The 27,734-nt window shown below is 50.1% G+C and overlaps 2 protein-coding genes across 5 annotated transcripts in view; one reads left to right on the forward strand and one right to left on the reverse strand.

Moving 5' to 3' along the window:
• SON (SON DNA and RNA binding protein) overlaps positions 1-17,415 on the reverse strand; it is a 37,660-nt gene extending 20,245 nt beyond the window's left edge. For 3 of the 4 annotated variants that reach the window (XM_054293745.1, XM_054293743.1, XM_054293746.1), the window contains exons 1-3: positions 16,510-16,618; positions 15,720-15,883; positions 1,193-10,414 (exon numbers count right to left, since the gene is read on the reverse strand). In XM_054293745.1, coding sequence (XP_054149720.1) covers positions 1,193-10,414; positions 15,720-15,883; positions 16,510-16,598 — 9,475 coding nt within the window. In that variant the 5' untranslated portion in view covers positions 16,599-16,618. Of the gene's footprint in view, positions 1-1,192; positions 10,415-15,719; positions 15,884-16,509; positions 16,619-17,198 lie in introns of those variants that run through there. The other variant, XM_054293744.1, reaches the window with a different exon arrangement.
• Positions 17,416-19,235: 1,820 nt separating this feature from the next.
• GART (phosphoribosylglycinamide formyltransferase, phosphoribosylglycinamide synthetase, phosphoribosylaminoimidazole synthetase) overlaps positions 19,236-27,734 on the forward strand; it is a 38,334-nt gene continuing 29,835 nt past the window's right edge. Inside the window, exons 1-2 of the mRNA XM_054293753.1 lie at positions 19,236-19,262; positions 22,895-23,220. The gene's annotated coding sequence lies outside the window, so the exon portion shown is untranslated. The remainder of the gene's footprint in view (positions 19,263-22,894; positions 23,221-27,734) is intronic.

Consider the following 27,734-nt stretch of genomic DNA (forward strand, 5'->3'; position numbering starts at 1 on the left):
TAATAATAAAGAAATGTCTCTGGTAAATTACACAAGATTCTACCTGCACTGTGCATTTTTTATGTTCTGTGAAAATAACTGGAATTGTACTGAGCTGCTCCAGACTTTAAGCCTGGGCTGTGCAGAAGGCCAAGTGAAACTGCAATGTAACCCAGCACTCCCAGCTTCAACATCCTCCAACCAGCCTGTTCTGATGCCTCTGACTTCACTGATTTATTCCTGCCCTGGCATTACTGAGTCCTTCCTCCACAGCATAAACTCCAGAGTTTCCTCATTATCTACCTCTGAAAAGCTCTCAAACCTCTGGAGGAAGCCTCATCTCCCCAGATGTAGCCCAAAAGCTACTTACACCCACCAAACAGAAAAACAAGCTCTGAGGAAGTAAAACATGCTCTTGCTTAAAATACCATTAGATGCAAAACTGTTAGCAGAGCAGTATTTTGCTTGAATAAGGAGAAAAAGGACAGCCCTAACATAGAAATAGCAAACGAAATTAAATTAAGCCTTCTGCCAGTTTGCAAGTAACTCCCTGACTGGAAGGCTTCCATGGCAACTCTGAGGCAGGACTGGAAGGCTCAGAACCTCAAGTCCACCACAGGAGGTTTCCTCACACTCCGTACAAGAGTTGATCTCCCAGTTCAAACCTTCTTTCCCCTTATTAACTCATTACCCAAGAAACAACACAGCCTCTCTTCCTCCAAGCTCAGAGAAAAGATGCAGCTCTTAAGATTTTATTTTATTTTATTTTCCGACCTGCTGGGTCTGGGAGTATTTTCACAAACAAGTGTCTCTTTCCTTTATGTTCTTACCATGGGAAGAGGCAAGACAGAGTTCTGGGAACAGCTGACAACAGAGCCTGGGACTCTCCAACTGGCACCTGAATGACCTTTGTTCTCAGGAATAAAAATTCTAAATTTTCTTACATACAAGTACTTGAAGTACTTGGCCTTTACTATTATTCAGAATGTTCCTTGAGGCTGAAACTACACTACTTTTGTACAAAAGCTCTAAAACCAAGGTAAAACTGGCTCTAAAGAGGCATCCATTCAAATGCTCAGCATTGATAAACCTTCCTGCTGGAAGTCACTGCCTGAGATTATTGCACAGAGTGACTTCTAAGAAATCCCTTATGAATGAATGTGCAAACCCACCCCACCACCCCACCACGGAGCCAGTGAAACAAAGCACTTACCCAGGTCTGTGAGGCGTTTGGGTGACCTGCTGGAGAACTCGGAGGAGCGGGAGCGGCGCCGGTCGGGGGATCTGCTGTAGCGCCTCCTGCCCGAGGAGCGCGAGCGCCGCAGCCGGATCGGGGAGCGGCTGGAGCTCCTCCTCCTGCCCCTGGAGCGCGAGCGCCGCTGCCGCAGAGGGGTCCGGCTCCTGCTCCGCAACCGCAGCGAGATCCTGCGGTCCCGGGAGTCCGATCTTCTCCTCCTCCTGTCAGTGGACCTCGACCTGTTTCTCTGAGACCTCTTGCGCCTGTCTCTGGACAAGGAACGCCGCCTTCGTGACGCCGACCTCGACCTGCTTCTCCTCCTGTGCCTGGAACGTGACAGGGAGCTGGAGCGAGACCGGGACGCTCTTCTCCGAGTGGCTGACCTGGAGCGATTCCGCCTGGAGCGCGAGTCCGCGTCGTATCGCTTGGACCTGCGCTGGGAGGACCTGGAGCGCCGGCTCCTGGACCTGCGCGAGGACTCCTTGTCTGCTGCCTTCTCCACAGACTTGGACTGGCTCCTCTGGCGAGCAGCAGACCTGGAGCGTCTCCGCCTGGACCTGCGTGAGGACTCCTTGTCTGCTGTTTTCTCCACAGAGGTTGACTGGCTCCTCTGGCGAGCCGTGGACCTGGAGCGTCTCCGTCTGTACCTCCGCACGGACTCCTTGTCTGCTGTTTTCTCCACAGATGTGGATCGACTCTTTTGGTGAGCAGGAGACTTTGAGTGCCTGCTTACAGATCTCTGTGGAGACTCCTTGTCAGATGCTTTATCAACAGATTTAGATCTGGATTTTTCACGCTCGGAAGACTCAGAACGTCTGCTTTCAGGGACAAAGGAAGAGTCCTGTCCCTCTGACTGCTCAAGAGGCACGGAATCCTGCTTTTCCTCGTCTGCCAAAGAGGGTTCTGCCTCCTCTCCCTCCTCTTCACCACTGGAAGACTCTGACTCATGCTCATCTGACGAGGTGGACTCTCTTTGTTCAGCTGTCAAGGAGGGCTCTGCATCCTCTCCTTCCTCTTCAGCAGTGGTAGACCTCGATTCAGCCCCATCAGGGGATGCGGAACGCCTGTGTTCAGCTGTCAGAGGTTCCGCATCCTCAGCTTCTTCACCGGCAGTAGACCTTGACTCTTGCTCGTCTGAGGAGGTGGAATCTCTTTGTTCAGCTGCCGAGGAGGGTTCCACATCCTCTGCATCTTCACCAGCAGTAGACCTTGACTCCTGTTCATCTGAAGACGTGGAGTGTCTACGCTCAGCTGTCAATGAGAGCTCCTGGTCCTCTGCTTCCTCACCAACGGTGGACCTTGACTCACGTCCATCAGGAGACACAGAGCGACGATCAGCTGTCACATCCTCTGCTTCCTCATCAGCTGAAGACCTTGACTCGTGGTCATCAGAAGATGTGGAGTGTCTACGTTCAGCTGTCAAGGAGGGCTCCCCATCTTCTACATCTTCCCCAGCAGCAGACCTCGACTCACGGTCATCAGAGGATACGGAATCTCTTCTTTCAGCTGCCAAGGAGGTCCCTGCGTCCTCTGCCTCTTCTCCAATGGTTGACCTTGACTCGTGCTCATCAGAGGACTCAGAGCACCTACGTTCTGTTGTCAAAGGCTGCTCCAGATCCTCTGCTTCTTCACCAGTGCTAGATCTTGACTCGTGCTCATCAGGGGAAGTGGAACGCCTCTCCAGATCATCCATTTCTTCATCTGCAATAGACTTCTGGTCATGGCCCTCAGGGGACAGGGATTGTCTATGTTCAGAAGTCACAGAGGACTCCAGACCCTCTTCCTCCATGGGAGACCTTGGCTCACGACCTTCTTGACAGGAGGATGTGGAGTCTCTACGCTCAGATCTCACAGAGGGCTCCAGATCCCCCGTTTCTTCTCCAGGGCCCACACTGCAGTTATCAGGAGACACTGAGCGTCCTTCAGGCAATAAAGAAGGCATTGCACGATCCATTTTTTCGGCAGGGATGGAATTCAAGTCGCTGCCATCAGGGGACATGGAGGCTCTATCATTCACTCTCAATGGTTCAAGACCATCTACTTTTTCAACAGTGGTGAATCTCAACTCCTGCCCATCAAGAGATGCTCCATGTTCATCTTCAGGTGTTGGAGACTGGTCCCGCACATCTGCTTTCTGAAGAGAGGTGAAACTCACCTCCTGGCTCTCAAAAAAGAGATGGTCACGTTCAGCTGCCACAGTAGAATCCACACCTTCTGCTTCCTCAGCACGCTCCAATCTTGACTCGCGTTCTTCAGGTGACAGAGCATGTTCAGATGTCAGAGAAGGTTCCTTGGCTAGAACTCTTTCAGCAGGGCTGGACTGCAGCTCCTGACCTTCAGGAGTCATGGAACACTCTCCTTCAGACAAGGACAACTCCGGCCCCTCTGTTTTTCCAGCAACAGCAGGCTGCAACTCCTGGCTATCACTGGACATTGAACTTTCACTTTCAGATGCTTCAGAATGTTCCTCCAGTTCTTTTTCAACAGGACTGGATCCCAAGTGATGCCTTTTGGGGGATGCCTCGTATTCGTTTTCAGACAGCACAGAACAGTCCTGCACCTCCTGCCCCTCGGGAGATACAGCATAGTGGACCAGCACTGGCTGCTGCACTGCTGTGCTTTTGGTGGGGCCACACTGCAGTATCTGGCCTTGATGGAAGATGGAACATTCACTGCCAGGTGTCAGAGAAGGTTCTTGCAGGTCCTTCTCAGCAGGGCTGGCCTCAGCCACCTCCTGGCCCTCAGGAGACTCGCTATATTCACTTTCAGGCAGCAGAGAACGCTCCTGCACTTCTGGTTCCGGAACCACAGCCTCCTCCTGCATCTCTGCCTTCTCAGGAGAGCTGGACCTCAACTCCTGGCCCACCCAGGACACGGCATGATCATTTTCAGACACCAGAGCAGGCTGTTGTATCTGTGTCTCTTCAGCAGAGGGTGACTGCAGGTCCTGGCTGTCGATGGACTCCAGACATCTTTCTTCAGGCATCTGATAAAGCTTCCTCAGCTCCGTTTTTTCAGCAGGGGTTGATGTCAACTCCGGGCCATCAAGCCCTACTGTGTACTCATTTTCAGTCACTTGAGAAGGCTCCTCAGCTCTTTCAGAAGTGGTGGATGACAACTCATGACCATCGGAGGCAACAGAACACCTGCGTTCCCGTACCAGAATGGGCTCCTGCACTTCTTCACTGCAGGCAGATCTCAGCTTGTAGCCATCAGGGGATGCCAGGTGTTTCAGCTCAGATGAATTCAGCATTTCTGCTTTCTCTGCAGGGACAGGTCTCTGCTCATGACTGTCAGGCAACAGCAGAACCCCACCTTCTGATGGCACAGCAGCCACTGGGGGCTGTAGTTTTTCAGGTGTGCCCACTGATTCACAGCCGTCAGCAGACACAGAGAAGCCACTTTCCAGTGAGAGAGGCTTCTGGATCTCCACTTTTTCAACTGCAGCAGATGCCAATTTATAGCCTTCAGGTAAGATGGAACACCGGAGCTCAGATGCCACGGACAGGTCTGCACTCTCAGTTTGCTCAAAGGAGTTGTACTTTGCTTTGTGGCCATCGTGGCATATGGGAATCCCACTTTTAGACATCACCAAAGATCCTGCACCGTCTATTCCTGCAGTCAGGTATCTTGATTCGTGCATTTCTGAAGATCTGGAGCAGTCAACCTCAAGCACTTGTGGAAGCGTTGGACCATCTAAAGCTTTGTCAACAGATGGTCTGGACTCATGAACTTCAAAAGAAGACACTGAAATGATGTCAGCAGACACCTCAACAGAACCACACACAGATGTCAGGGAAACATCTGGAGTCTTGACTTTTTCTACAGATAAAAATCTTTGTTCATTTCCATGTGGTGACTTAAAAGACTCGCCTACAGACAATGGATGCGCCTCCATTGGTGCAGCGAAGCTGGATCCTGATCCATGTCCATCAGGAGACACAAAATGTCCACCGTCAGAAGCCAGAGAAGGCTCCTGCGTCTGGCCTGACTCACAGCCATCAGGGATCACAGGGCGGATCATCTCAGGTGGCAGGAAAGGCCTCTGAGCTTCCACTGCTCCAGGGCTGTCAGCCAGCTGGGAAGACTCACGTTCAGGTACCTGCAGAACCTGTGAGAGCTCTTTGTGCTCACCAGGGATATGCTGCGAATCGTGACCATCAGACAAGTTGGAGACTCCACCTTCGGACAGGAGAGCTGACCGAAGTTCCATCTCTCTTTTTAGTGCTGGAGGAAGCTCTGGACCTTCTACTTCTTTGAGAGGTGCAGTTCTGGACTCACCTTCACGGGATGCAGAGACATGAAATTCTGCTACTGAAGAAGTTTCTAGATCTCCTCCTTTTTCAACAGATGAGGATCTTGACTTGGATGTGGAGTATGGAAGTTCAGGTAGCAATGAAGACTCCAGAGCTGCTGCTTTTTCAGTTGATCCATTTTCAGATGTCACAGACAGCTCTGAATCCTGTGTTTTTTCCACAGATGTGGATCTCAGTTCCTGGTCATCTGGGGTTTTGGAAGTATCAAATTCAGATGTGGTAGAATGCTGCAGATCTGCTGTTTTTTCAACAGATGAGGACCTTTCCTCAAGGCTCTCTGAAGTTTTGGATAATCCACTTCCAAATGATGGTGGCAGCACTGGGCCGTTTACTCCATCAGACAAAGCCACTGATGTGGGACCATTAGAGGATTTATCGTCACTTCCAAAAGAAGACTGAGGAACATCTTCATCAAGACCTTTGGCTGACTCCTGAAGTTCAGAAGACTCATGCTTGCTACTGGATTTTGCTGAGGATGACTTATCCTTTTTTTCTACAGATTTGGACCTTGACTTAACACTGTCAGAGGACTTGGAACGTTTCCGTTTGGATTTTTTTGAAGACTCCTTGCGCTTTTTTTCCACAGACCTAGACCTAGACTTGTAACGCTCAGAAGATTTTGAGCGTCGACGCTTGGATTTTCGTGAGGATTCCTTCTTTTTTTCCACAGATTTGGATCTAGACTTGTAGCGGTCAGAGGACTTGGAGCGCTGACGTTTAGACTTCCGCGACGATTGCTTTCGATCCCTTTTTTCTACTGACCGGGACCGAGACTTGTAGCGATCCGAGGACTTTGAGCGCTGACGTTTGGACCTCCGCACAGACGCCTTCCGACCTCTTTTCTCAACAGATCTTGACCTGGATTTTGAACCATCAGAGGAACCAGACCGATTCCTGAACCTCCAGGAGTACTCTTTGCCTCCTCCCTTTTCTGAAGACCTGGATCTAGATTTTGAACGGTCGGAGGACCTGGAATGTCTGCGGCGGGATCGCCAGGAGGACAACCTCTTTTCCGCTGACCGTGACTTAGACCTGTAGCGGTCAGACGACCTGGAACGTCTGCGCCCGGATCTTCGGGAGGACAATCGCTTCTCCACTGACCTGGACTTGGATCTGTAGCGGTCGGAAGACCTGGAACGTCTCCGCCCGGACCGTCGGGAGGACAATCGCTTCTCTGCTGACCTGGACTTGGATCTGTAGCGGTCAGAGGACCTGGAACGTCTGCGCCCAGACCTTCGGGAAGACAATCGCTTCTCCGCTGACCGTGACTTAGACCTGTAGCGGTCGGAAGACCTGGAACGTCTGCGCCCAGATCTTCGGGAGGACAGCCGCTTCTCCACGGACCTGGACTTGGATCTGTAGCGGTCAGATGACCTGGAGCGTCTGCGTCTGGACCTTCGGGAGGACAGCCGCTTCTCCACTGACCTGGATTTAGACCTGTAGTGGTCAGACGACCTGGAACGTCTCCGTCTGGACAATCTCTTTTCTGCTGATCTGGATTTAGACCTGTAACGGTCAGATGACCTAGAATGTCTGCGCCTGGACCGCCGGGAAGACAATCTTCTCTCTCTCTTCTCCACAGAGCGGGACCTAGATTTGGAATGCTTTTTTCTGGAAACTGAATAGTTTCTGCTCCTAGAACGCGCTCTTTTAGAGGTCAAACGCCTGGAAGTGGAACGTGACCTTGATTTTTTCTTCCGCTTCCTAGACCTGGACTGAGACTTGGAACGGCTCCTTTTCTGTTTCTTTGAATCATGTTTTTTCTCACTGGTTCTATGACTACTTTTTTCAACAACATTCTCAAGCCTCATGAGAGTCTCCTTCATTCGTGCTGCCACATCAGGCTGCACATCAGATGTTTCTGAGTCTCTTTTCTCTGAGTCCTCTTCAGGAGTTGCTTCTTTGACATCCTCAGCCTCTGGAGTGTCTTCCAACTGGCCTTCCTCTATAAGTTCTGGACCTGCTTCTGCATCAGTCTCAGGTGCTGGACCTGCTTCCAAGTCTTTTGTCTCTGCCTCCAACCCTGCAGCTGCTTCTGCATCTTTCAGCTCTACATCAGTACGAGGAGCTGTTTCCAAATCTTGTGTTTCTGCTACAGGAGTTCCTGCTGAAACCTTTTCCTCTGCTGCATGTGAAGAACTTAAAACTGTTTCTGCTACTGAAGGCTCAGATGTTTGAGTCTCTTCTGCATCTTCCTTCTCAATCACCATATCCTCCACCTGTTGACCCTGTACTCCTTCTACATATTGTACCTCGGCTGTCACTTCATGTTCCAGTGTGGTTTCCTGGCCTTTCACATCCCCTGGTTTTGGAACTGCTTCAGAAGATTTTATTTCAGAAACACCCAAGATTTCTGGAGCCTCTTCTGAACTCTTCCATTCTGCAGCAGGTTTTGCTTCTAGAACTACTTGAAGATCTTGTTGCTTTTCAGCATGCAAGTATTCTGGAACAGCTGCTGAAGCATCACCCATGGGTACCTCAAGCTTTTCACCTGTTTCAGAACCTTTCACCTCTACTGTAGCAGACTCTGTTGTTCTCTCTAACCACCTCGTTCCTCCAGCTTCTGATGATGGTTCCAGATATTTTGCTTTCTCCATTTCTGAGAGCTCATTTCCTTGTGTGCTGGTCCTCCTTGCTGCAATTTCATGTTCTACAGTAGATCCCTGAGTTTGCATATCTGTCAGTACTCCTGACGCCATACTGTTTTCTTCCACTCTGGGCAAAGACTCCAACACTGCTGCTGAATGACCTACTCTTTGTTCCTGAATAGATTTTGAACTGGTTTCTGAAGTTTGCACAGTTCCTAGGATTGCTTCTCTGCTCCTTGTGTCTGCTTCTGGAACGTGTTCCGAATCCCTTCTCTTCCTCAGCACCTCAGTGTGTGAGGGTCCTGTGTGTGCCATGATCTGTGACTGTGCAGTGATGGAACTCTGTGTCTGGCTTGCATGGAGAGGTTCTCTCTCTGCTGTGGCTTGCCATGGCATCACCCCTGCTGATGCCTCAGCTTCTCTAACTGGTTCCACACTTTCACATGCAACCACAGGTTCAGGAGTCCTTTCTAAGGCAGGAAGTCCTGGACTTGCAACAGTCCCACAATGCACAGCTTCTTCTGAAGCTTTCACACCTTCTACTTGTAAGGACATTGAAGCTGTTGTGAAAGGTTTTGCTTCCACCCCAGCCACTGGTCTCAGGACTCCTCCTAGACCTTGTGTGTTTTCCTTCTGCAAAGACAGGGAAGGTGCCAAACCTCTCACATGTGATTCACTCTCAGGTCTTGATTCTCTCAGCAATGAAGTACCTTCTGGATCTTTTGCTCGTGGACTTCTAAAACCCTCTGCCATGTGGACTTGTGGAGCTGTTTGGGGAATGAAGCTCTGTACAACTGCTGCAGGTTCTGAAGTTGCTCCTAATCCTCTTGTCTCTGCAACCACGTTCATACCTGTCAATCCTGCTGGAAGTGCAGATCCCTGGGTTCTGTCCACACTCCTTGTTTCTGCCAAGACTCCATGCTGTAGGAACACTCCTGATGCACCCACTGCTGTTGCATAACCAGTGGTTCCTTCCACACTTCTGCCTTGCAGACTCTCATGAGCTGCTCTAACATCTTTTGCTACAACAGGCTCTATGGTTGTTTCTAAAGCTTTCACACTCCCCACAGCAGGTTCCATATCCTTCATTTTTGTAACAGCTCCTGGTCCTGGAGGTGTTTTGGCACTTATTTCCACGTGGGTCACAGGGGTGGCTGCAGATACTGTCACAGGATGTTGCAAAGGTACGCCTGCTTTCAGAACACTGGAAGCCTCCAAAGGGCTGCCCTGGGTCATGCTCAAACTCCCAGACATTATTGAGGGCTGCAGGGATGGCTCCAACGTTCTGCTCGCACCCCCCAGTTCCAAAGGTCTCTCCACACTTGTCACATTTCCCACATGTAGAGATTTTTCAGTTGTTTCTGGAATTTTCACTTCTTGCCCAGCCACAACCATGTGAGCTACAGTCACAGCACCTGGATGTGCCCAATTTGCAGGTGTAGGGGTTGTTGTCACACCACTTGCCAGGGACACGGATTCTGAAGCTGTTCCTAACCCCTGTGCTGCCCTGTGAGACACAGACTGATGAGACACTTCCGAGTAAGTCAACACCTCCATGGTCTCAGGCTCCAGAGCTGCGTCCGAAGCTTTTACTTCCCCAATGCCTTGAGATTTAAGAGTGACTTCTGTACCTCCCAGTGCTTCTACTGAATCTTTCTGAATCTCTGATTTATTGACAATTCCAGATGGGATGCTGGACCAAGTATTATTTCCAGTATCAACAACACTGGCATTAATAGCTACAGGATAAATATTTTCATGTGACTGCTGAATTTGTTCTTCGCTAGTGCAAATTCTAGTTTGAGCTATACTAGTATTTTCTGGGATATTAGACTGGATGCTTGCTAAATTAAATGGAGGATTTGCTGAACACAAAGTCCCCTCCCCACTTGGAAGATTTTCTGCAGATTGTTGAGAATCAGTCACTGAATGCGAAACAAGTCCTAAAGCTTGATTATCAAGCCCCTCAGCAGGTTTGGAGCACAGTTCTGGCTGCACCAGGTTTGCCTCTGCAAACACTCCTTGCTGTACATTCACCTGGGAGCTGGACTGCTCTGGCACCAAGGGAGGGGCTGGCTGCACGCCTGCAGGCTCTCCGGGGCGCGCACTCAACTTGGATTCCTTTGGTTGCTTTTTATGCTTCTTCTCTTTCTTCCTTTTCTTCTTCTTTTTCTTCTTCTTCTTGCTTTTGTGCTTCTTGTTTTTCTTTGCTTTTTTTCTAGGAATTTCATCTTCACCTGTAGAGCTCCTTTTTGTAGACTGAGTACTATTTTTCACAGTATTTTTGTCTACATCTAGAAAAAATGACATTTACCTTGTAAACATTTGTAAGACTGCATATAAAAATTCTTTCAGATTAGTTGTAAAGTATGGACAGAGGTACAAAACAATTCAACTTGCAAACCATGCCCAATTCACTTAAGTTCCACACACACAAACAGGACACACTCCCTTCCCAGCTCTCTTTCTTCCGTCTCAGAGTTACTTTAGGTAATAAAACAACACTTCTTTCAAAAAATTATCCAAATCTTGCTAGTCAGGACAGAGGCCCAGAGGGAACACAGCTCTTTCCAAGTAGTATCATAGTCATGGAATTGTTTGGGTTGGGAGGGACCTCAAAGCTCATCTTGTTCCACCCTGCCATGGCAGGGACACCTCTCACTGTCCCCAGTGTCCAGCCTGGCCTTGGGCACTGCCAGGGATGCAGGGGCAGCCCCAGCTGCTCTGGGCACCCTGTGCCAGGGCCTCACCACTCTCACAGGGAAGAATCTTCTCCTAATACATGATCTAACCCTGCCCCATGGCAGTGAAAAGCCATTCCCTTGAAGAGAGGAGGAGAGGATGATTCTGGGAATTACCACCCTGTCAGCCTCACGTCCTTGCTGAGATCATGGGACAGATCCTCCTAGAAGTTCTGCTAAGGCACATGGAGGACAGAGACGTGATTTGAAACAACCAGCATGGCTTCACAAAGGGAAAATCCTGTCTGACCTTCTGTGGTGGCCTGGCTACACCAGTGGGCAAGGGAAGAGCTACAGATGGCATTTATCTGAATTGCTGTAAAGTATTTGACCCAGTGCCCCCACAACCTTCTCCTCTCCAAACTGGAGTGAAGAATTTGACAGGTGCACTGTCAGGGGCATTAGCAGTTGTCTGGATGGCCACATCCAGAGGACAGTGGTCAAAAGCTCAGAGTCCTGATGGACATCAGTGAGCAGTGGTGTCCCTCAGGAGTCTGTACTGAGAACAGTGTTACTTAATAGCATCATTAATGAATCAGTGTTACTCAATATCTTCACTAATGACAGAAGGCTCAAGTGCATCCTCAGCAGTTTTGCAGGTGACACAAAGCTGCAGGTGCAGGTGACACCTCTGAAGGATGGGGCCATCCACAGGGATCCGGACAAACTCAAAAAGTGCCCCATGGGAATCTGCTGAGGTTTAACAAGGCCAGGGGTTGCACTTGGGCTGGGGCAACCCCTGGGATCAATCCAGGCTGGGATGAGCAGAGGGAGCAGCGCTGGGAGAGCTGGGCCTGCCCCAGCCCCGAGCCCCCCCTGCCCTGGGCTGAGCCCCAGCTGGGATCAGGAGAGGGACTGGGATTGTGTCCCTGTGCCCCTCAGGTGATTCCCCACCTGCAGAGCTGCCCCAGCCCAGGGAGGAGCTGGAGCTGCTGCAGAGAGACCAGAGGAGGCTCCAGGATGGGCAGAGGGATGGAGCAGCTCTGCTGGCAGGAAAGGCTGGCACAGCTGGCATTGCTCACCTGGAGAGACTTCAGGTGACCTAACTATGACCCTCCAGCACCTGGAAGTACAGTAAAGGTGGTGGTAACTACCGACAAGAGCCTGGAGTGACAGGACAAGGGACAGTGGGTTCAAAATGAGGGAGAGTAGGGTTAGATTAGATCATAAAAAAACATTCTCCCCTGTGAGGAAGGTGAGGCCTGGCACAGGCTGTCCAGGGAAGCTGTCCCATCCCTGGAGGTGTTCAAGGCCAGGCTTGACAAAGTTTGGAATAACTCTGGATAGTGGAAGGTGTCCCTGGTCTTGTCAGGGAGTTTGGAACGAGAGAACCTACAAGGTCTTCTTCCAACCCAAACCATTTTATGACTCCCCTGTGTGCTGTCCCTGCATCCCCTGGCAATTGTCTCTCTCCAGCTTTCCTCCAGCTCAAGGCCACCCTGAGCTCAGCCCAAAGCTTCTCCTGTGCAGGTGAGCAATGCCAGCTGTGCCAGCCTTTCCTGCCAGCAGAGCTGCTCCATCCCTCTGCCCATCCTGGAGCCTCCTCTGGGCTCTCTGCAGCAGCTCCAGCTCCTCCCTGCGCTGGGGCAGCTCTGCAGGTGGGAAATCACCTATGGGGGCACAGGAGGTGGATGTCCCACCACCCACATTCAGTGGACAGCACATCCTAACAGCAGGCTGGAGATGTGCTTTCAAACCCCCAGTGCTGCACATGGAAGATAAACAAGAATTCCCATTTTCCAAACAAATTCCCAAAGTGGGTATTTATGCTATGAGACCTGACCAGCCCTGTCCCCTGCTGTGCTTTAACCCCTGAGTGAGAGCAGTGCTGCTGCTGTGTTGGAAATTCCCTGGGTATTTACTGACCAAGTTACTCACTAGGGTCTAACAAATTTGGGAAAGAGCATCCATGCCTCCAGTCCCAAACCCACTTTAAGGCAGTGCAGGCTGGAACAGCTACAGGGACAGGCAGGACTGCAGCTGCAAAGCTGCATGTTCCTCTGAGAGCATTTGCTTCCAACAGGAAAGTAACAAATTGAGATGCCTGTGGGGACACGCAAATCACTGACGGGGAAAGGAAAGAGGGACGCTGGAGTTTTCATCACCACCTTTCAATTCTGTACCTTACCTCCCTCTGGTTTTAGCATTTGTTAGGTTCTTGCCCTTCTGGAGCCCCAGTGCCATGTTTTCATGTTTTCAGGAGAAAGGCACTTCATTAAAGGCAACTTGCTGGGATTTCTGTGAAGTATGAGCTGTACATTGGAGTCTGCTTGCATGTTCTTTTCAATGATTCTATTTATACAGGCCAGGGCAGCAACACAGACCCTCCAATCAGAATCTGTTATCCCAAAGCTCACTACTTTCCAGTATCCAAAATCTTGCAAAAGCATTTGGTTAACTGCAATACTATTAAATGAATGTGACTTGGGATTCCACAACAAGTACAGCAGGTACATATTTATGGGACAAGCAACTTAGGAATAGTTTTTGCACCAACACTGCTTTGAATGCATTGAGAGGGAACAGTGAAGGAGAGTCAAATTTAGGGACAAAATGTCCAGCCCACAGCTGGAAAGCTGCATTGCTCAGTGGGTGAGCAACTGGGCCAGGGGCTGGGCACCAATGGTGACAGTGACTGGGGTGACATGGGGCTGACACCAGTCACTACTGCTGGTGTCACTGACTGCTCAACAGTCACTACTGGGGTTCTGCAGGGCTCCATTCTCAGCCCAGTTCTCTTCAACATCTTCACTAACAACCTGGGCACTCAAAGGGATAATTACTCTGCTGAGGACACTAAATGGTAAGGAGCTGTTGACTCTCTTGAGGGCAGAGAAGCCCTGCAGAAAGACCTCAACAAATCAGAGAGATTGGCATTCCCCAGATGTGTGCAGTTTAACAGGGGAAGTGCTGGACTGGGCAACCCTGGCTGTGTGGATGGAGAGCAGCTGTGGGAAGGGCCCTGGGGGTCCTGGTCGGTGGTCAGCTGGAGCTGAGTCAGGAGTGCCCTGGCAACCAGGAGGGACATGAAAATGGTGGGAAAGGGTCAAGAGGGGCCCCCGAGGTGCCCTGGGCAGCCCAGGCTGGAGCAGCCTGAGCTCAGAGCTCCCCGGGGCTGGGGCAGGGTCAGAGGGCCCCGAGGTGCCCTGGGCAGCCCAGGCTGGAGCAGCCTGAGCTCAGAGCCCCCCGGGGCTGGGGCAGGGTCAGAGGGCCCCGAGGTGCCCTGGGCAGCCCAGGCTGGAGCAGCCTGAGCTCAGAGCTCCCCGGGGCTGGGGCAGGGTCAGAGGGCCCCGAGGTGCCCTGGGCAGCCCAGGCTGGAGCAGCCTGAGCTCAGAGCCCCCCGGGGCTGCAGCTCCTCCCGAGGGGCAGCGCAGGGACAGCTCCGAGCTCTGCTCTGGAACAGGGACAGCACCAGGGAGCGCCTGGGGCCGGGCCAGGCCAGCTCAGGCTGCACAGCAGGGCAAGGTTCTTGCCCAGAGGGTGCTGGCACTGCCCAGGCTGCCCAGGGAATGGGCACGGCCCCGAGGCTGCCACAGCTCCAGCAGCCTTTGGCCAGCACTGCCAGGGATGCCCAGGCTGGGCTTGGTGGGCTCTGGGCAGGGCAGGGCTGGCACTGGGGATCCCTGGGGGTCCCTGCAGCTCGAGACATTCTGGGATTCTATAAAATAACTTTTGTGCAAAGATAATTCATTAGATTCAGATAACCAGATACTGTCTCTTGTCCAACTCATTTTAGAGATGGACAATGGGAACATTTGCCACAGGTAGGTTTATTAACTCCCAAGTTCTTTATTACCATGTGACCTCGCCTCAGTCCTCCACACAAGAACACAACAAAAAATATACAAATAAAAATAAAAATCACATCACCAAACAAAAGCAACAAAAATCACCAACCAACCAAGAACCGACCCAAACCTCCCCATGTCAGCCTCAAGTGCTGCTCCTACAGCAGAAATTAAAAACCTGAAAATGCTCAAGGTGCACAAACCCCTGAGCAAAAAGCCCCAGAGCAATCCCAAACTCCTGCCAGCAGAATCTCTGAAATGAAAACTTTGCTGTGCTGCCTCTGGAACTGCACTCACCCAGCACTCTGCAGTCACCTGGGTTTGAACTCCCAAAAATGAGAAATGCAGTAATTACAGCCTTCATCACCTCACCAACCCTCCACAGGCAGAGATCTTATAGCAAGGACCAGTCCCACAAGAGGGGACACTCAGATGTGACTTTTTAGCCTTAAAAAATCGAGTAATTTATTCAAGATCTGAGACTGACACATCAAAATCCCTTTGCAAGACTGTAATATAAGTACCTACACTTTATAACAGCAAATCATCTTTTGACTGAACAGTTCATCACAGATCTGTTTTGTAATAAATGTTCTTTCAAAATAATCCTGAAAAGCAACCCAAAGCAGAAACTGCTTCTATCAGCATCAACTTTGGTACTAAGAACAGTTCAGTGAACCTGAAGTGTATGTGTATGTATATATATAAAATTATATATAAATATATATATATTGTATATAATCTTATATAATTGTATATAAAATAATTCAGAATTTATGGACATATATATGCATACATATGGAAAATATCTATCTGTTTCAGTACTGGAAAGAAAAAAAACTCCAACTTTCCCTCATACCAATGTTACATATAACCAGCTCAATTTTTAAATCATTTATTTCTCTGGCCACCTCTGGATGTAAAAGCACAGTAAAGAAAATATTTAACCACATTTAATGCTCAACTTGCCAGAGGAGCAGCACATTTTCATCTCTATAAATCTGATCTGATCTTAGGCACAGTCACAACCTTCTTACCAAGAAGAGAATTGCCAGAGGGAGTTTTATTACCTGGGTTGCACTGCAGCTCTGTCCCGAGGGCTCCGGAGAGCACTTCCTCTATTTTCTGCACTATCTGCTCACTCTGACAACTCCCAGCAGCTCCAGAGGCTTCGGAGGGCCCGGCCTGCTCAGCTGGGATCGTGTCACCATTGGGCTGCCCTTCCACGTTTGCACTAACCAAAAGAAATAAAGAATCAATTTAACACAAGCGATTTTGAGCATTGATTTCGATATTTTTTGTCGTTCACATACATTTATTATATCCAGCTCTTCAGAGCAGCACTCCAGCCTCCTGAAAAAGGCGTGCTCTTAGGGAAAACTCTGCCTTTCGATAAATTCTCACTTATTCAGCCCCGACACTCTGTGACTGCTGAGGTTGAGACGCAAGGAAAAAAAACCACCACATTCTGGAATGTGCCACATCTCCCGTGCTCGTACGGCCTTGTAGGGGTTTTCTGCACAAAATAAATACACGCAACGCGCTCTCTTCCAGCTTTTCCTTGCTCTTACCAAGGTTTTCCTTCTTTTACGAGATAAACTCGGCAAATTTAGCCGTAAATCAGACAAACCGTACAGGCGCCTGCCCCGACGGGAGGGCAGCACCGAAAGAGCGGAGAGAGAGCGGGTGGGCGCGTCCCCTCAGCGTCTTCTCTCGGCCCCCGGGCCGTGTCCCCCTTAGGGCGCCCGCTCGGCCGCGATCCCCCCGGTCCCGCCATGTTGCCGCCGACACGACCCTCAGGCCGCGGGCCGTCTCTCTCCGCCCCGCGTCCTTCCCCGCCGCTCCCCACCGCCCCGTTACCCGCCGTGCTGCTGCTGCTGCTCCTCCTGGATCTCCCGGAATTTGCTGACCACAAAGGACCGAAGGATCTGCTCAATATTCGTCGCCATGACACCCCCCCTTCCTTCCTGCCCCGACGCGAGGCCTCCAGCATCCCACAGTGCACCGCGACCCGGGGCGCGCGGTGACGTCCCCGCCGTCAGCCGCCTTTGCGATTGGCCGCGTTCGCTGTAAGCCGTGCCGCCATTGGCCGAGGCGGCGTGCGGCTGCGAACGGCCGCTCTAGCGCGGCGCACGGGCCATAGAGCAGCGGCGGGTTCCGGTGGGGGGGGAGGAAGGTCTCGTGTCCCCTCAGCCGCCGCCGCCATGTTGTGGCGCTCCCGCCGCCCCCCCGCGCTCCGCGCCTGCCGCCGCCGCCACCGGCAAAGCCGCCCCGAGCGCGTCCCCGTCCCCCAGTGAAAGCATTAAACCAGTCCCCGGCGCTCCGCGCCCACACCGCCGCCTCACGCAGACCCTTTCCCCACACAGACACACCGCCCCGCCGCCGCCGGTCGCGGCCCCTCTCGCGCCCCGTACGCCGCGTCCGAGCCCCCGCGGGCCCGCGGAGGGCAGGAGAAGGCACCGCGGCGGCCACGACCGCCGGTCTCGTTCCCCCGGCTCCGCACACCCTTCCCCGGCGCCGCCGGAGTCCCCGCGGCGGCCGCTGCTTACCCGGCCGAGGCCATGGCGGGCTGAGGCGCGGCGCCGGCGGCTGCGATCGGGAGCGATTCCATCGGTGCCCATGGAGCGGGGCCGAGCCCCGCGTGTGCTCCGGGCGGGCGGCGGCTCTCAGGGGGCTCTGCCCGCACACGGGCGGTGCTGCGGCTGCTGCTGCATCACCACGGGGCCCTCAGCCCCGGCTCCATGCGAGAGGCGCCCGCCCGCGCTCCCTCCCTCCCCCTCCGCCCGGCAGTGACACGCACATGTGCTCCGGGGGCTGGCAGCGGGGCCGCGAAAATTAAAGGAACAAAGGGGGGAAACCGAAGGGAGGTGGATAAATAAAGTGCGCCTTTTGCCCGCCTGGGAAAGTCGGAGCTTTTCTGGCGGTGATGGAACGCACAGAAATGAGTTTGTCCAGAGTACAGCCACCCTGGGGACCCCTTCAGTGCTGCCCATGATGCCTTAATCAAATCAAATTTTAATTATATGGCTGTTCAAACAGGCTGTAAAAACGAATGATCCTACGGCTGGAACTCTCCCCACACACAGTTTCTGTAATAGTAACTTAGGGGAGTTAGTTGACTTGAAATAAATTTAAAATACCTCCAAACCTGATCTGGTGAGTGGCATCCTTGCTCATGATAATTACTAAATTATTTGTAAGGTCCCTTCAAACCCAAGCCATCCTGGGATTCTGTGAAAACCCAAGTAAAATTGTTTAATTACTGCTGGGGCCTAAAAATTTTCACCATCATATTGTTTAATGATCACTTGCAAGACCCCTTAAAATCAGCATAATTCTTCACTATGTCTTGCTGATCTGCCCTAATATTGACTTTGGAGAAAAAATTAATCAGATACTTAGATCAATTTGCTTACGTCTATGTCACACTTGATTTATTGCATTTAAAGTAGTTACAATTAAGAAGTCCTTTTACCTGTTTATGCCATGCCCACATTAATACATGTTAGATTTACTGGTAGAACACTATGTAATTTTTGATATCAAAATAAAGGCTGAAAATGTTTCAGTTGAACAATTTCAGATATATTTAGATTCAGCTGATGCAAATGGCCTTGTCTCAACCAGGCATGTCAAAAACATGCAAAAGTTGCCCCAAAAAAGCCAGAGAAGGACATTAGTGTGTGCTGCATGTTCCCCTCTGAGTCCTTACAAACAAAACTAATCTGATAATTACAAAAAGTGTCTCCTCATACACGTGAGGGTCCACAGCCCTACAGGAAGATAACTGTTCTTGCTCCCTTCATCTCTATTTAGTGAATAAACTCCCTTTATTTAAACTCTTTTATTCAGTTTCAGTGTCAGATGGTTTTCAGATTAATTCAATATTTTACTTTCATTTTGTTAAGACCAGTGATTGCTGCTGGTAATGTTGAATTAGCAACATTAGTTAATTAGTAATATATTAGTAATATATTAGGATTATATTAGTAATACTTACATTAGTAATAGTTCTGCTACAATCATCAATACTACTTAGAACATCTATTCATGTTACTTTCCCTTTCAAAGGAGGAGTCTGGTCTGGTGCTTAAATATGCAAAAAAGAACATGAAACTTTATTTCCTAAGGTATTTTACAAAGGACAGTGATGTTCTCACATTATAGCTCTTGAAGGGAGGAAAACTGGATTAAATTTTGTTTTATTAACAATATCATAGCACAACTGTAATGCTAAATTAGACTAAAGACTAATGTTCTTTGGCTTCATAAAGAAAAAAGTTCTAAATGTGGGACAAACCAAGGATGTGCTATTTCAGGGGATGTAGAGACAAAACCCAACTTTGCACAGCCCTCACAGACCACCACACTCAGCCCCTGAGGCGATGGATAAAGTAAAAAACAACCTATAAGCATCCCTAAGGTCTTTGGGCCGCCTCTCTCCCTTTCCCCAGCCGCTCTAGACTTCAGGGATTTCTGTGCTAAAGCGAACTCCGGATGGCCCAGCCGAAAACACCGCTCACTGGTTCCCGTCCCTCCTCCCCCTGCGGTGCTCTCTGGGTGTTGCATTTCCGGAGCGTTTCTTTCTACTATCGCGTGCCCTCTGGAGCACAGTAAGTCCCCGAGCCGCGCTGGAAGCGTGCAGGAGCCGCGGTTCCCTCGGGTGCGTGGCTGCCGCTGTCCCGGCGCTGCCGCTGTCCCGGCGCTGCCGGTGGCCCCGCGCTGCCCGCGCCGGGCTGGGGGCGCGGGCGGCCGGCCCGGGGCCGTGTGCGCCGTGCCCGCACCGCAAAATGGCGGGACACTCCTCATGGGGTATCCCCGCTCTTCAGGGCAAATGCCCTCACGGCTTGGCGCTCAAGGCACCCCCCTCATAGCATCCCAGTCATGGCTTGGCCCTTATGGCAGTCTCCTCATGGCTTGGCGCTCACAGCATAGTCCCCACAGCAGTACCCTCAGGGCATGGCCCTCAGGGCACCCCCTTAATGGCAAATGCCCTCATGGCATCCCGTCTCCTCATGGCTTGGCGCTCACAGCATAGTCCCCACAGCAGTACCCTCAGGGCATGGCATCCCCCTCATGGCGTGGTCCTCTTGGAATCCCCATCACGGCTTGGCCTGGTGAGAAATGCTACTCACTTTCAAAAATGTAAAAGGTTTGTTAAACCTTTATCAAAATACAACAGAAGACTGAATAGAGAAAATATTACAGAGCTGGAGCAAAGGATTTTTTCCCCCCGCCATGTGCTTTGAACCCTTTGGCCCCTCCCAAAGCTCTGCCCACCGACTCCTCCTTCCCCGTCCAGTGGTGGAGATCATTTCCTTAAATCTCAATCGATGCCACAGCAACAATGCCACCCTCCAAAATGTCCCAGGCCACCCCCTGATAACAACACAAGGGGGGTAAAACATAACTATAAATCTATAAAACTTCTCCTAACAAATATGCATGATATTTGCATTTGAGTTGTGAGAGTCAGCCATGGCATTACTCATCTGTCGCAGCCCTCATAGCAATCCCGTCACAGCCTGGCCTTCACAGCCAAAGTGGTGAAATATTTACTTGAAATAAGTAAATATTACCTCTCTGGTTTTGGACTTTGATTCACTTGAATTCTTTCCCTGCTGTTTGCAAAGTTGGGGGCTTACCAACTTTTGAAGCATTTTTTTTAATTTATCCAGTAGCTTTTGGAATTGAGCATAGTTAATACTTATGCTATTGTTTTGGGTATATAGCTGAAAGGGTAACACAGAAAGTGCATTTCAAGGTTTGTGCTGCTCCCTCATCATGGTACAAAACATTGAGCACTTCCAGCATCCTACTTGCTTGAGGTGTCAAATTTAGTACTATGGGGGTGGTTGTAAAAGTTTATGATCCTGTTTATTTTAGCAGCAAATCTTGAGGGAGTGTTTTGCCGAGAAAAATGCCAAATCCAGCTGTTTGGAGGATCGTACCTGGACACAAGGGGCCTGTGTGGCAGAGCTTCAGCTTGGGCCATGAAAGACACATATCATAATGACTTTTTTCTTTTATTTTCTTTTCTACACCACACTGAATGGCAGGAGGTGAAATGAGATGATCTTTAAGTTCCCTTCCAACCCAAACCTTTCATGACTCTATATGGCCAGGTGAGAGTGGGAATTTATCCTAAATAAAACACATGAGTTAAAAGAAGCTTATTTAACCCAAAGCTCTAACTAAAAATAATAATTGCCACCAGATTCTGGAGGCCTCCAGGCTACTTAAGCTGCTCTTCATGTGTTGAAGTCTGAGGAAGTGAAGAGTTTTCTAAGGCTGCGTTTTTTTCCTTCAGGATGAGCCTAATTGTGCCCCAACCTAAACCTGCAGTTCCCCTGTGGGATTCTGACCATTTTGCAGGTTTGGTTGCCATGGCTGTTTATTGTTGTGCCTTGGAGCTGCCTGCACACTTGGCACAGTGAATTCCCTCTGGAAACTGAGCCACACAGGGAAAAAACGCAGAGAGAGGTGGATGTCTTCCCTCCACAGCCCCTGGTTCTCTGGTGTGTCTGTCCCTGGGACTGGGGCCAGGCTGGGGCAGGAGGTGGGAATGGGAATGCAAACTTGAGGGTGTCCTGGTCCCTCCATCCATCAGGGTGACCCGGGGGCACAGCTGGGTTTGGTGTCTCAGCCTCCCTGGCTGTGGTGATCCTTCACCCCTCAGCAGCTGGGAGTATTTCCTTTATACACCCACAGTGACACATTCACTTTGCTGCACTGCTTACCCTCGCAGTGTCTGCTCTCCGGCACTGCCCTCCTGCCCCAGGTGCCCATGCTGCCCTGGCACGGGCAGGAGCAGAGGGAAGGGGAGCCTGCAGGGGGAGAGGTTGGGCTGGGACCAATGGGGACGGGCCCAGGCAGGGGCATCTCAGCCCTGTGCACCCGCAGTCGCTGAACCCGCGGCTTGCGCATCCCCGGCTGAACGGGGGCCAGCAGCTGGCACACATCCCCTGGGACGCTGCCTCAGAGCTCCCCTCCTGCCTGCCAGCTCTGGGGGCACCCAGCATGGGCACAGAGGCTCATCCAGAGGGCATCAATTCAGCCCACGGGGCTTTGGGGCCACACAGCCTGGCTGTGGGTGAGTTTGGGGGCTGAGTAAAGGATGGCAGGGTGGATCCTAGGAGGGAATTGAAGTTGAGAGGAGAAAGTTTCAAGTTGGGAGGAGGAAGTTGCAAGTTTTGGCTTCTTCTCCAATCCCTTCTTTTGATTTTTTTATCCCATAACAAGTCTATGAAAAAAACCCTGAAACTCATAAACACTCAGACTGCTAGGGTCAGAAACACACAGCCCTCAGTGGGGTGGGAACTGCACAGCCTTCCCAATTTGGGCTTTTTTCTATCTCCTGTGAGAATTATTTTTTTTTCTTCTGCCTAAAACTGCAAGAGGAAGAATGAACCTTGTCCTTTAGTCCAAAGCCAGGTGATGAGAGCTCCTCTCCAGGGCTGGGAGTTGTGAATTTGAACCTTCACAGTGACACTGGGCTTGGGTCTGTAGTGTTTGGGAAAGTGCTGGGCTGTTCTTCAGACTCAGCTCTCAGAAGGGTAGGAGTTCATTCCCTCCCAGGGTGGTTGGAAGGGACCTCAGAGCTCATCCAGTTCCAGCTCCTTGCTCTGTTGAGGGACACCCTCCACTAGACCAGGTTGCTCCAAGCCCTGTCCAACCTGGCCCTGAATTAAGACACTCTGGGCAAAGACCATGTCTTTGATCTAAAAAAACTTGGATGCCTGCATCAGTTTTCCTGAATGCCAGTGTTGGGAAACAAAGATACAGAGGAAACCAACAGCACTGGAGCTTCATTAAAAAAAAATACACTGTTGTTGTTCGCTGTTGTGCTGGAGTGCAGAGATCTGATTGTTGTTGCACCTTTCCTGCTGTAGTTTGAGGTGAGCTGATAAGGCACTGCCTTATTAAAATACTCCACCCAGCTGAGATTGAATATTTAGGTATCTTGCATCACACCTGAGAATGAATTGCTTAAGGAGTTTATGTTTTCTTAGAGAGTTCTGTTCATAAAGCAGACAGGGAGCTGAGTGTAACCCCCAGGTGTGTGCACAGGGTGAGTTTGGGAGGGTCAGTGGCTCCTGTCCCTGGGATAGGACAGGAAGGGACAGCCTGAGTAGCCTGATGTCACTGCTCCCCGTGCTTGGAGCCTCCCTGTGCAGGAATTGGGCTGGGAGGGCTCTCATTCTCTGGGCTTTGCCTCCCTCACTGGATTTTCTCTGCCCCACAGGCCCTGCTGGTGAGGAAGAGTTCCCTGGTGTGTTGGTGAGCCCCAGCTGCCTCCCTGCAGTGAGGATAAAGGTCTCTGAGCTGATGCTCCTGCCTGCTGACTTTGTCCTGGCATCCTTGGATAAGCTCTGGGAATCTCCTTGGCTCCACTCTGTCCTTGCCTCCTCTCCTCCTGGAGACACCGAGTGATTAACTCATTTCTTCTTTCACTTCATATAAGGATCTAACAACAGAGCCTCTTCTGAAATGTCCCTTATCTTCATTTTAAAGCATCTTGTAAACAAACATCTCCTCCTTCTTTACCAAAGCAGGCAATGGGTGCAGAAGGTAATGACATCCCATGGTTTGGAACTGTTAAGGATTTCACACGTTGCTTCCAGAAATCCTGGGGCTGTGCTAATCCTCACAGAGTAAATATCTACCTTGTGAATGACTTAAACTCTTTAGGGAACACATTTTTGACTGCTGGATTAGTGACAAAAATAAAAAGGAATGTTGCCTCTTGGGATCTTCATTTTTAAAGTGAGGTCCTGTTGGGCAGCAGAGGGGCCTCCATGACATCTTTGAGTGTCAGTGTAAAATAAAACAGAGGCTGCCATGGCTACATCTGAGCCTCCTAAACTGGCACTGCCACCACAACTTCTTCTCAAGGCACATTCCTAAATAAAAGTTGCTAGGATACCATAGTGGGATGCACAAATAACACTGAGCTTCAAAACAAACGTGTGAAACCTAATCTTCACTCACATTTTGATATAAAATGATCAAATATTATTTGACAATAGCAGACATGGCTTGTTCTGTTACTGCTCCCACAGAAAGCTTTGTCCTGTGTGTGATGAATTCTTTCATCTGACAGTAGTGCCAGAATGTGTTACTTCAGGGAGGAGAAGGAGGTGACTCTTGGAGTGAGTTGCCATCATGGTGAGTCCCTTGAGGTGGCCATGGTGTCACTGTGTCTGCAGGCTGTGCTGAATTTCACAAGGGCCTTAGGATGAAACAGGGCAGGGCTGGGTGGGATCTTGGCAGTGAGGAATTGTTCCCTGGCAGGGTGGGCAGGCCCTGGCACAGGGTGCCCAGAGCAGCTGGGGCTGCCCCTGCATCCCTGGCAGTGCCCAAGGCCAGGCTGGGCACTGGGGACAGTGGGAGGTGTCCCTGCCATGGCAGGGCTGGGATGGGGTGAGATTTAAAGATCTCTCCCAACCCAAAGCATTCCATGATCATATATATCATACCCCTTATTTATCATGCTGCTGATTACATAGAGTAATTTTTATTTATTGCAAAAGTGCGGATCCTGATTTTTAGATATAAAGAGAATGCTCACAAGCTGGGTAATGAACAGCTTTTAACTATAAAAAAAGAATACCTGGGATGAGACAGAAGTTAGAAACAATAGGATGAGCTGCTCCTCCTGTTGCCTCTCACTCCTAGAGCACTTGTAGGGAAGTTTCTGTCCCCTGTCCCCAGCTGGAAGGGCTGGAGTCCCTTCCATTGGCTGCCTGCAGGGTCATCAGCGGGGCGGGAGTGTTGGGACAGGGACATTTTAACCAGGGGCTGCCAATCTTTGCTCTCTTTGTGCCTCTGAGCTCCTGAATCCTGCTCTCCTCAGCCTGCTACACACAGCACACAGTGAGTAGTTTAAAATCATCCTGGTTTAAAGTTTTAACATTTTTAAATTTAAATTTCTTAACATTTTAAAAGTTAAAAGTTTTAAATATTTTTTTATTTTCGGAAAATCATGTTGGGTATAGTTCAACTTATTCTTGATAAAATTTGCCTTAAAAAGTATACAGTTTAGTGGCCACTGGCAATGCTCATTTGACTTCAGAGACACTGCCTGCTGTGTGATCAGTGCTTTTCTACCTTACTGTTATATTACTGTATTTATCTAATTCACCCTTTATTGTATCCCTCATTCTTTTACCTTTCCTTCTTGCTTGAGTTGTAATATAAAAGAATTGATCATCATGTGGTTTCCCAAACTTCTATACCATAACTGATAATTTTTAACCTGACCTGAGCTTTTTTATTGCAAGTAATCATGGTGTTTTATAATTAAAACATATCTGTAACTGCCATATCTATATTTGATCCAACACTGGATTAGAAGCCTGTTGGTCTCTCCCAGCAAGGAACTACCATTAGATATTAGCTCTGGCGTGTTTAGTTGATAGCAAACAACTCAGTGTTCATTTTCTCTATTTTTTTCTTCTATCCACATTTATTTTGACTTTGTTCTGTCGGGATGTTTTGCCTAATGCAAATATTTTCCCTCATCAGGGCAGCTTTGGTCAAGTCAAGCTGCAGCAGCTGATGTGAGGGCAGGGCACATCCCTGCCTCACCTGAAAATATGCTTTGGATCATTTTTGCTTTTCCCTTAGAAATTTCCTGGATTTTGTGTTGTTTTTTCCCCTTTTCTAAGATGTATTTTGTGTTTTTGTCATCCCCTCTTGCCCTCCTGCACAGGGGGCTCTGAGCTCACCGGGGCCCTGGCCACGTGCGGGTCAGTGACCGGCGGTGTGAGGAGGGTGACCCTGGTTCTGTGTTGTGTGTGCTGGGATTACACCAGGGGCACTCCTGGCTCCTTTTGTCCTGAACCCTTCTCTGGGCTCTGTTCCTCCCCCAGCAGTGGGAGATGGGAGCTGATCCCTGCAGCCAGGCTGGGAGAGCTGGGGGGGCTCACCTGGGGAGGAGAAGCTGCAGGGAGAGCTCAGAGCCCCTGGCAGGGCCTGCAGGGGCTCCAGCAGAGCTGCAGAGGGACTGGGGACAAGGCCTGCAGGGACAGCACCCAGGGAATGGCTGCCAGTGCCAGAGGGCAGGGCTGGGTGGGATCTTGGCAATGAGGAATTGTTCCCTGGCAGGGTGGGCAGGCCCTGGCACAGGGTGCCCAGAGCAGCTGGGGCTGCCCCTGCATCCCTGGCAGTGCCCAGGGCCAGGCTGGACACTGGGGACAGTGGGAGGTGTCCCTGCCATGGTAGGCATGTTGGAATGGGATGAACTTAAAGGTCTCTCCCAATCCAAACAATTATTTTAGCTCCAAATATGGACATACATAATTAGTTTATAAATTATGTCCTTCCTTCCTGGAATCCTTCCTTGTTTTCTGAATTCTGATGGATTTGTCAGTGCAAGTGAACTCCTCCATCAGTCAATATGTGAGAGTACACAGGGCAGTGGGTCTCAGGTCTCAGGGAGCAGAGGTTTCCTGGCTCTCAGAGAACACGCTGTCCTGTTGCTGTGAGCCCCACGTGCGTAAGCCAGGTGTGCACACCCAGGGGATGACGTGGGCACCCGTGCTCCCACTGGCCAGCACAATGTCCATGTGTTTTTCCAAGCCTCACTGCAATGGGAGAGTGCAGTGGATACCCCACTCTACCTTGTGTGAGTGAGCTCCTTTATTAATTCCACCTGTTGCTGGCCTCGTGGTTGTTCTCTGCAAGGAAAGCCAGAGCTGGAAGTTACTGTGTTATCTCATTGCTTGGAGCCTTTCCTTTCCATGACGTGTTCAGAGCTTTTCAGTCATTGCCTCTAAAGTCTCTTGAGTGGCCTCAACCAGCTCCATCTGATCCATGGGTGCATCAGAAGGGCTTTGACCTTTGCAGGTTTGGATTCTCCAAGGAATTGTTGCTCAGAGCAGCTGTGGACTCCCCATCCCTGTCCCAGGCCAGGTTGGACACTGGGGCTGGAGCAGCCTGGGACAGTGAGAGGTGTCCCTGCCATGGCAGGGGTGGCACTGGGTGGGCTGTGAGGTCCCTCCCAACCCAAACCATCCTGGGATTCTGGGATTCTCTAGGCTGCAAACCCCATGCCTGCTCACTCAGCACGGTTTTGTCCTCTATCCCAGATTTCTGTAAGTGGGAGCAGTTTCCAGTCAGACCCAGGATGGTTTTCCTGATGGGTTCCTGCTGTGCTCTGAGTCAGCTGAGCCTTGGAGGTTTAGTGTGTATCATGAAGTTCAGTGTGTATCACTGATGAAGCTCAGTGTGTATCACTGATGAAGTTCAGTGTGTATCACTGATGAAGTTCAGTGTGTACCTGATGAAGTTCAGTGTGTATCACTGATGAAGTTCAGTGTGTACCTGATGAAGTTCAGTGTGTATCACTGATGAAGTTCAGTGTGTACCTGATGAAGCTCAGTGTTTATCACTGATAAAGTTCAGTGTGTACCTGATGAAATTCAGTGTGTATCACTGATGAAGTTCAGTGTGTATCACTGATGAAGTTCAGTGTGTACCTGATGAAGCTCAGTGTTTATCACTGATGAAGTTCAGTGTGTACCTGGTGAAGCTCAGTGTTTATCACTGATGAAGTTCAGTGTGTACCTGATGAGGCTCAGTGTTTATCACTGATGAAGTTCAGTGTGTACCTGATGAAGCTCAGTGTGTATCACTGATGAAGTTCAGTGTGTACCTGATGAAGCTCAGTGTGTATCACTGATGAAGTTCAGTGTGTATCTGATGAAGTTCAGTGTGTACCTGATGAAGCTCAGTGTGTATCACTGATGAAGTTCAGTGTGCATCACTGATGAAGTTCAGTGTGTACCTGATGAGGCTCAGTGTTTATCACTGATGAAGTTCAGTGTGTATCACTGATGAAGTTCAGTGTGTATCACTGATGAAGTTCAGTGTGTACCTGATGAAGTTCAGTGTGTATCACTGATCAAGTTCAGTGTGTACCTGATGAAGTTCAATGTGTATCACTGATGAAGTTCAGTGTGTATCTGATGAAGTTCAGTGTGTATCATTGATGAAGTTCAGTGTGTATCTGATGAAGTTCAGTGTGTATCACTGATGAAGTTCAGTGTGTATCACTGATGAAGTTCAGTGTGCATCACTGA

Source organism: Melozone crissalis, unplaced genomic scaffold (assembly GCF_028551555.1).
Source record: "Melozone crissalis strain CALT ecotype California unplaced genomic scaffold, PUWL_Pcris_2 ptg000187l_1, whole genome shotgun sequence".
Taxonomy (NCBI): Eukaryota; Metazoa; Chordata; class Aves; order Passeriformes; family Passerellidae; genus Melozone; species Melozone crissalis.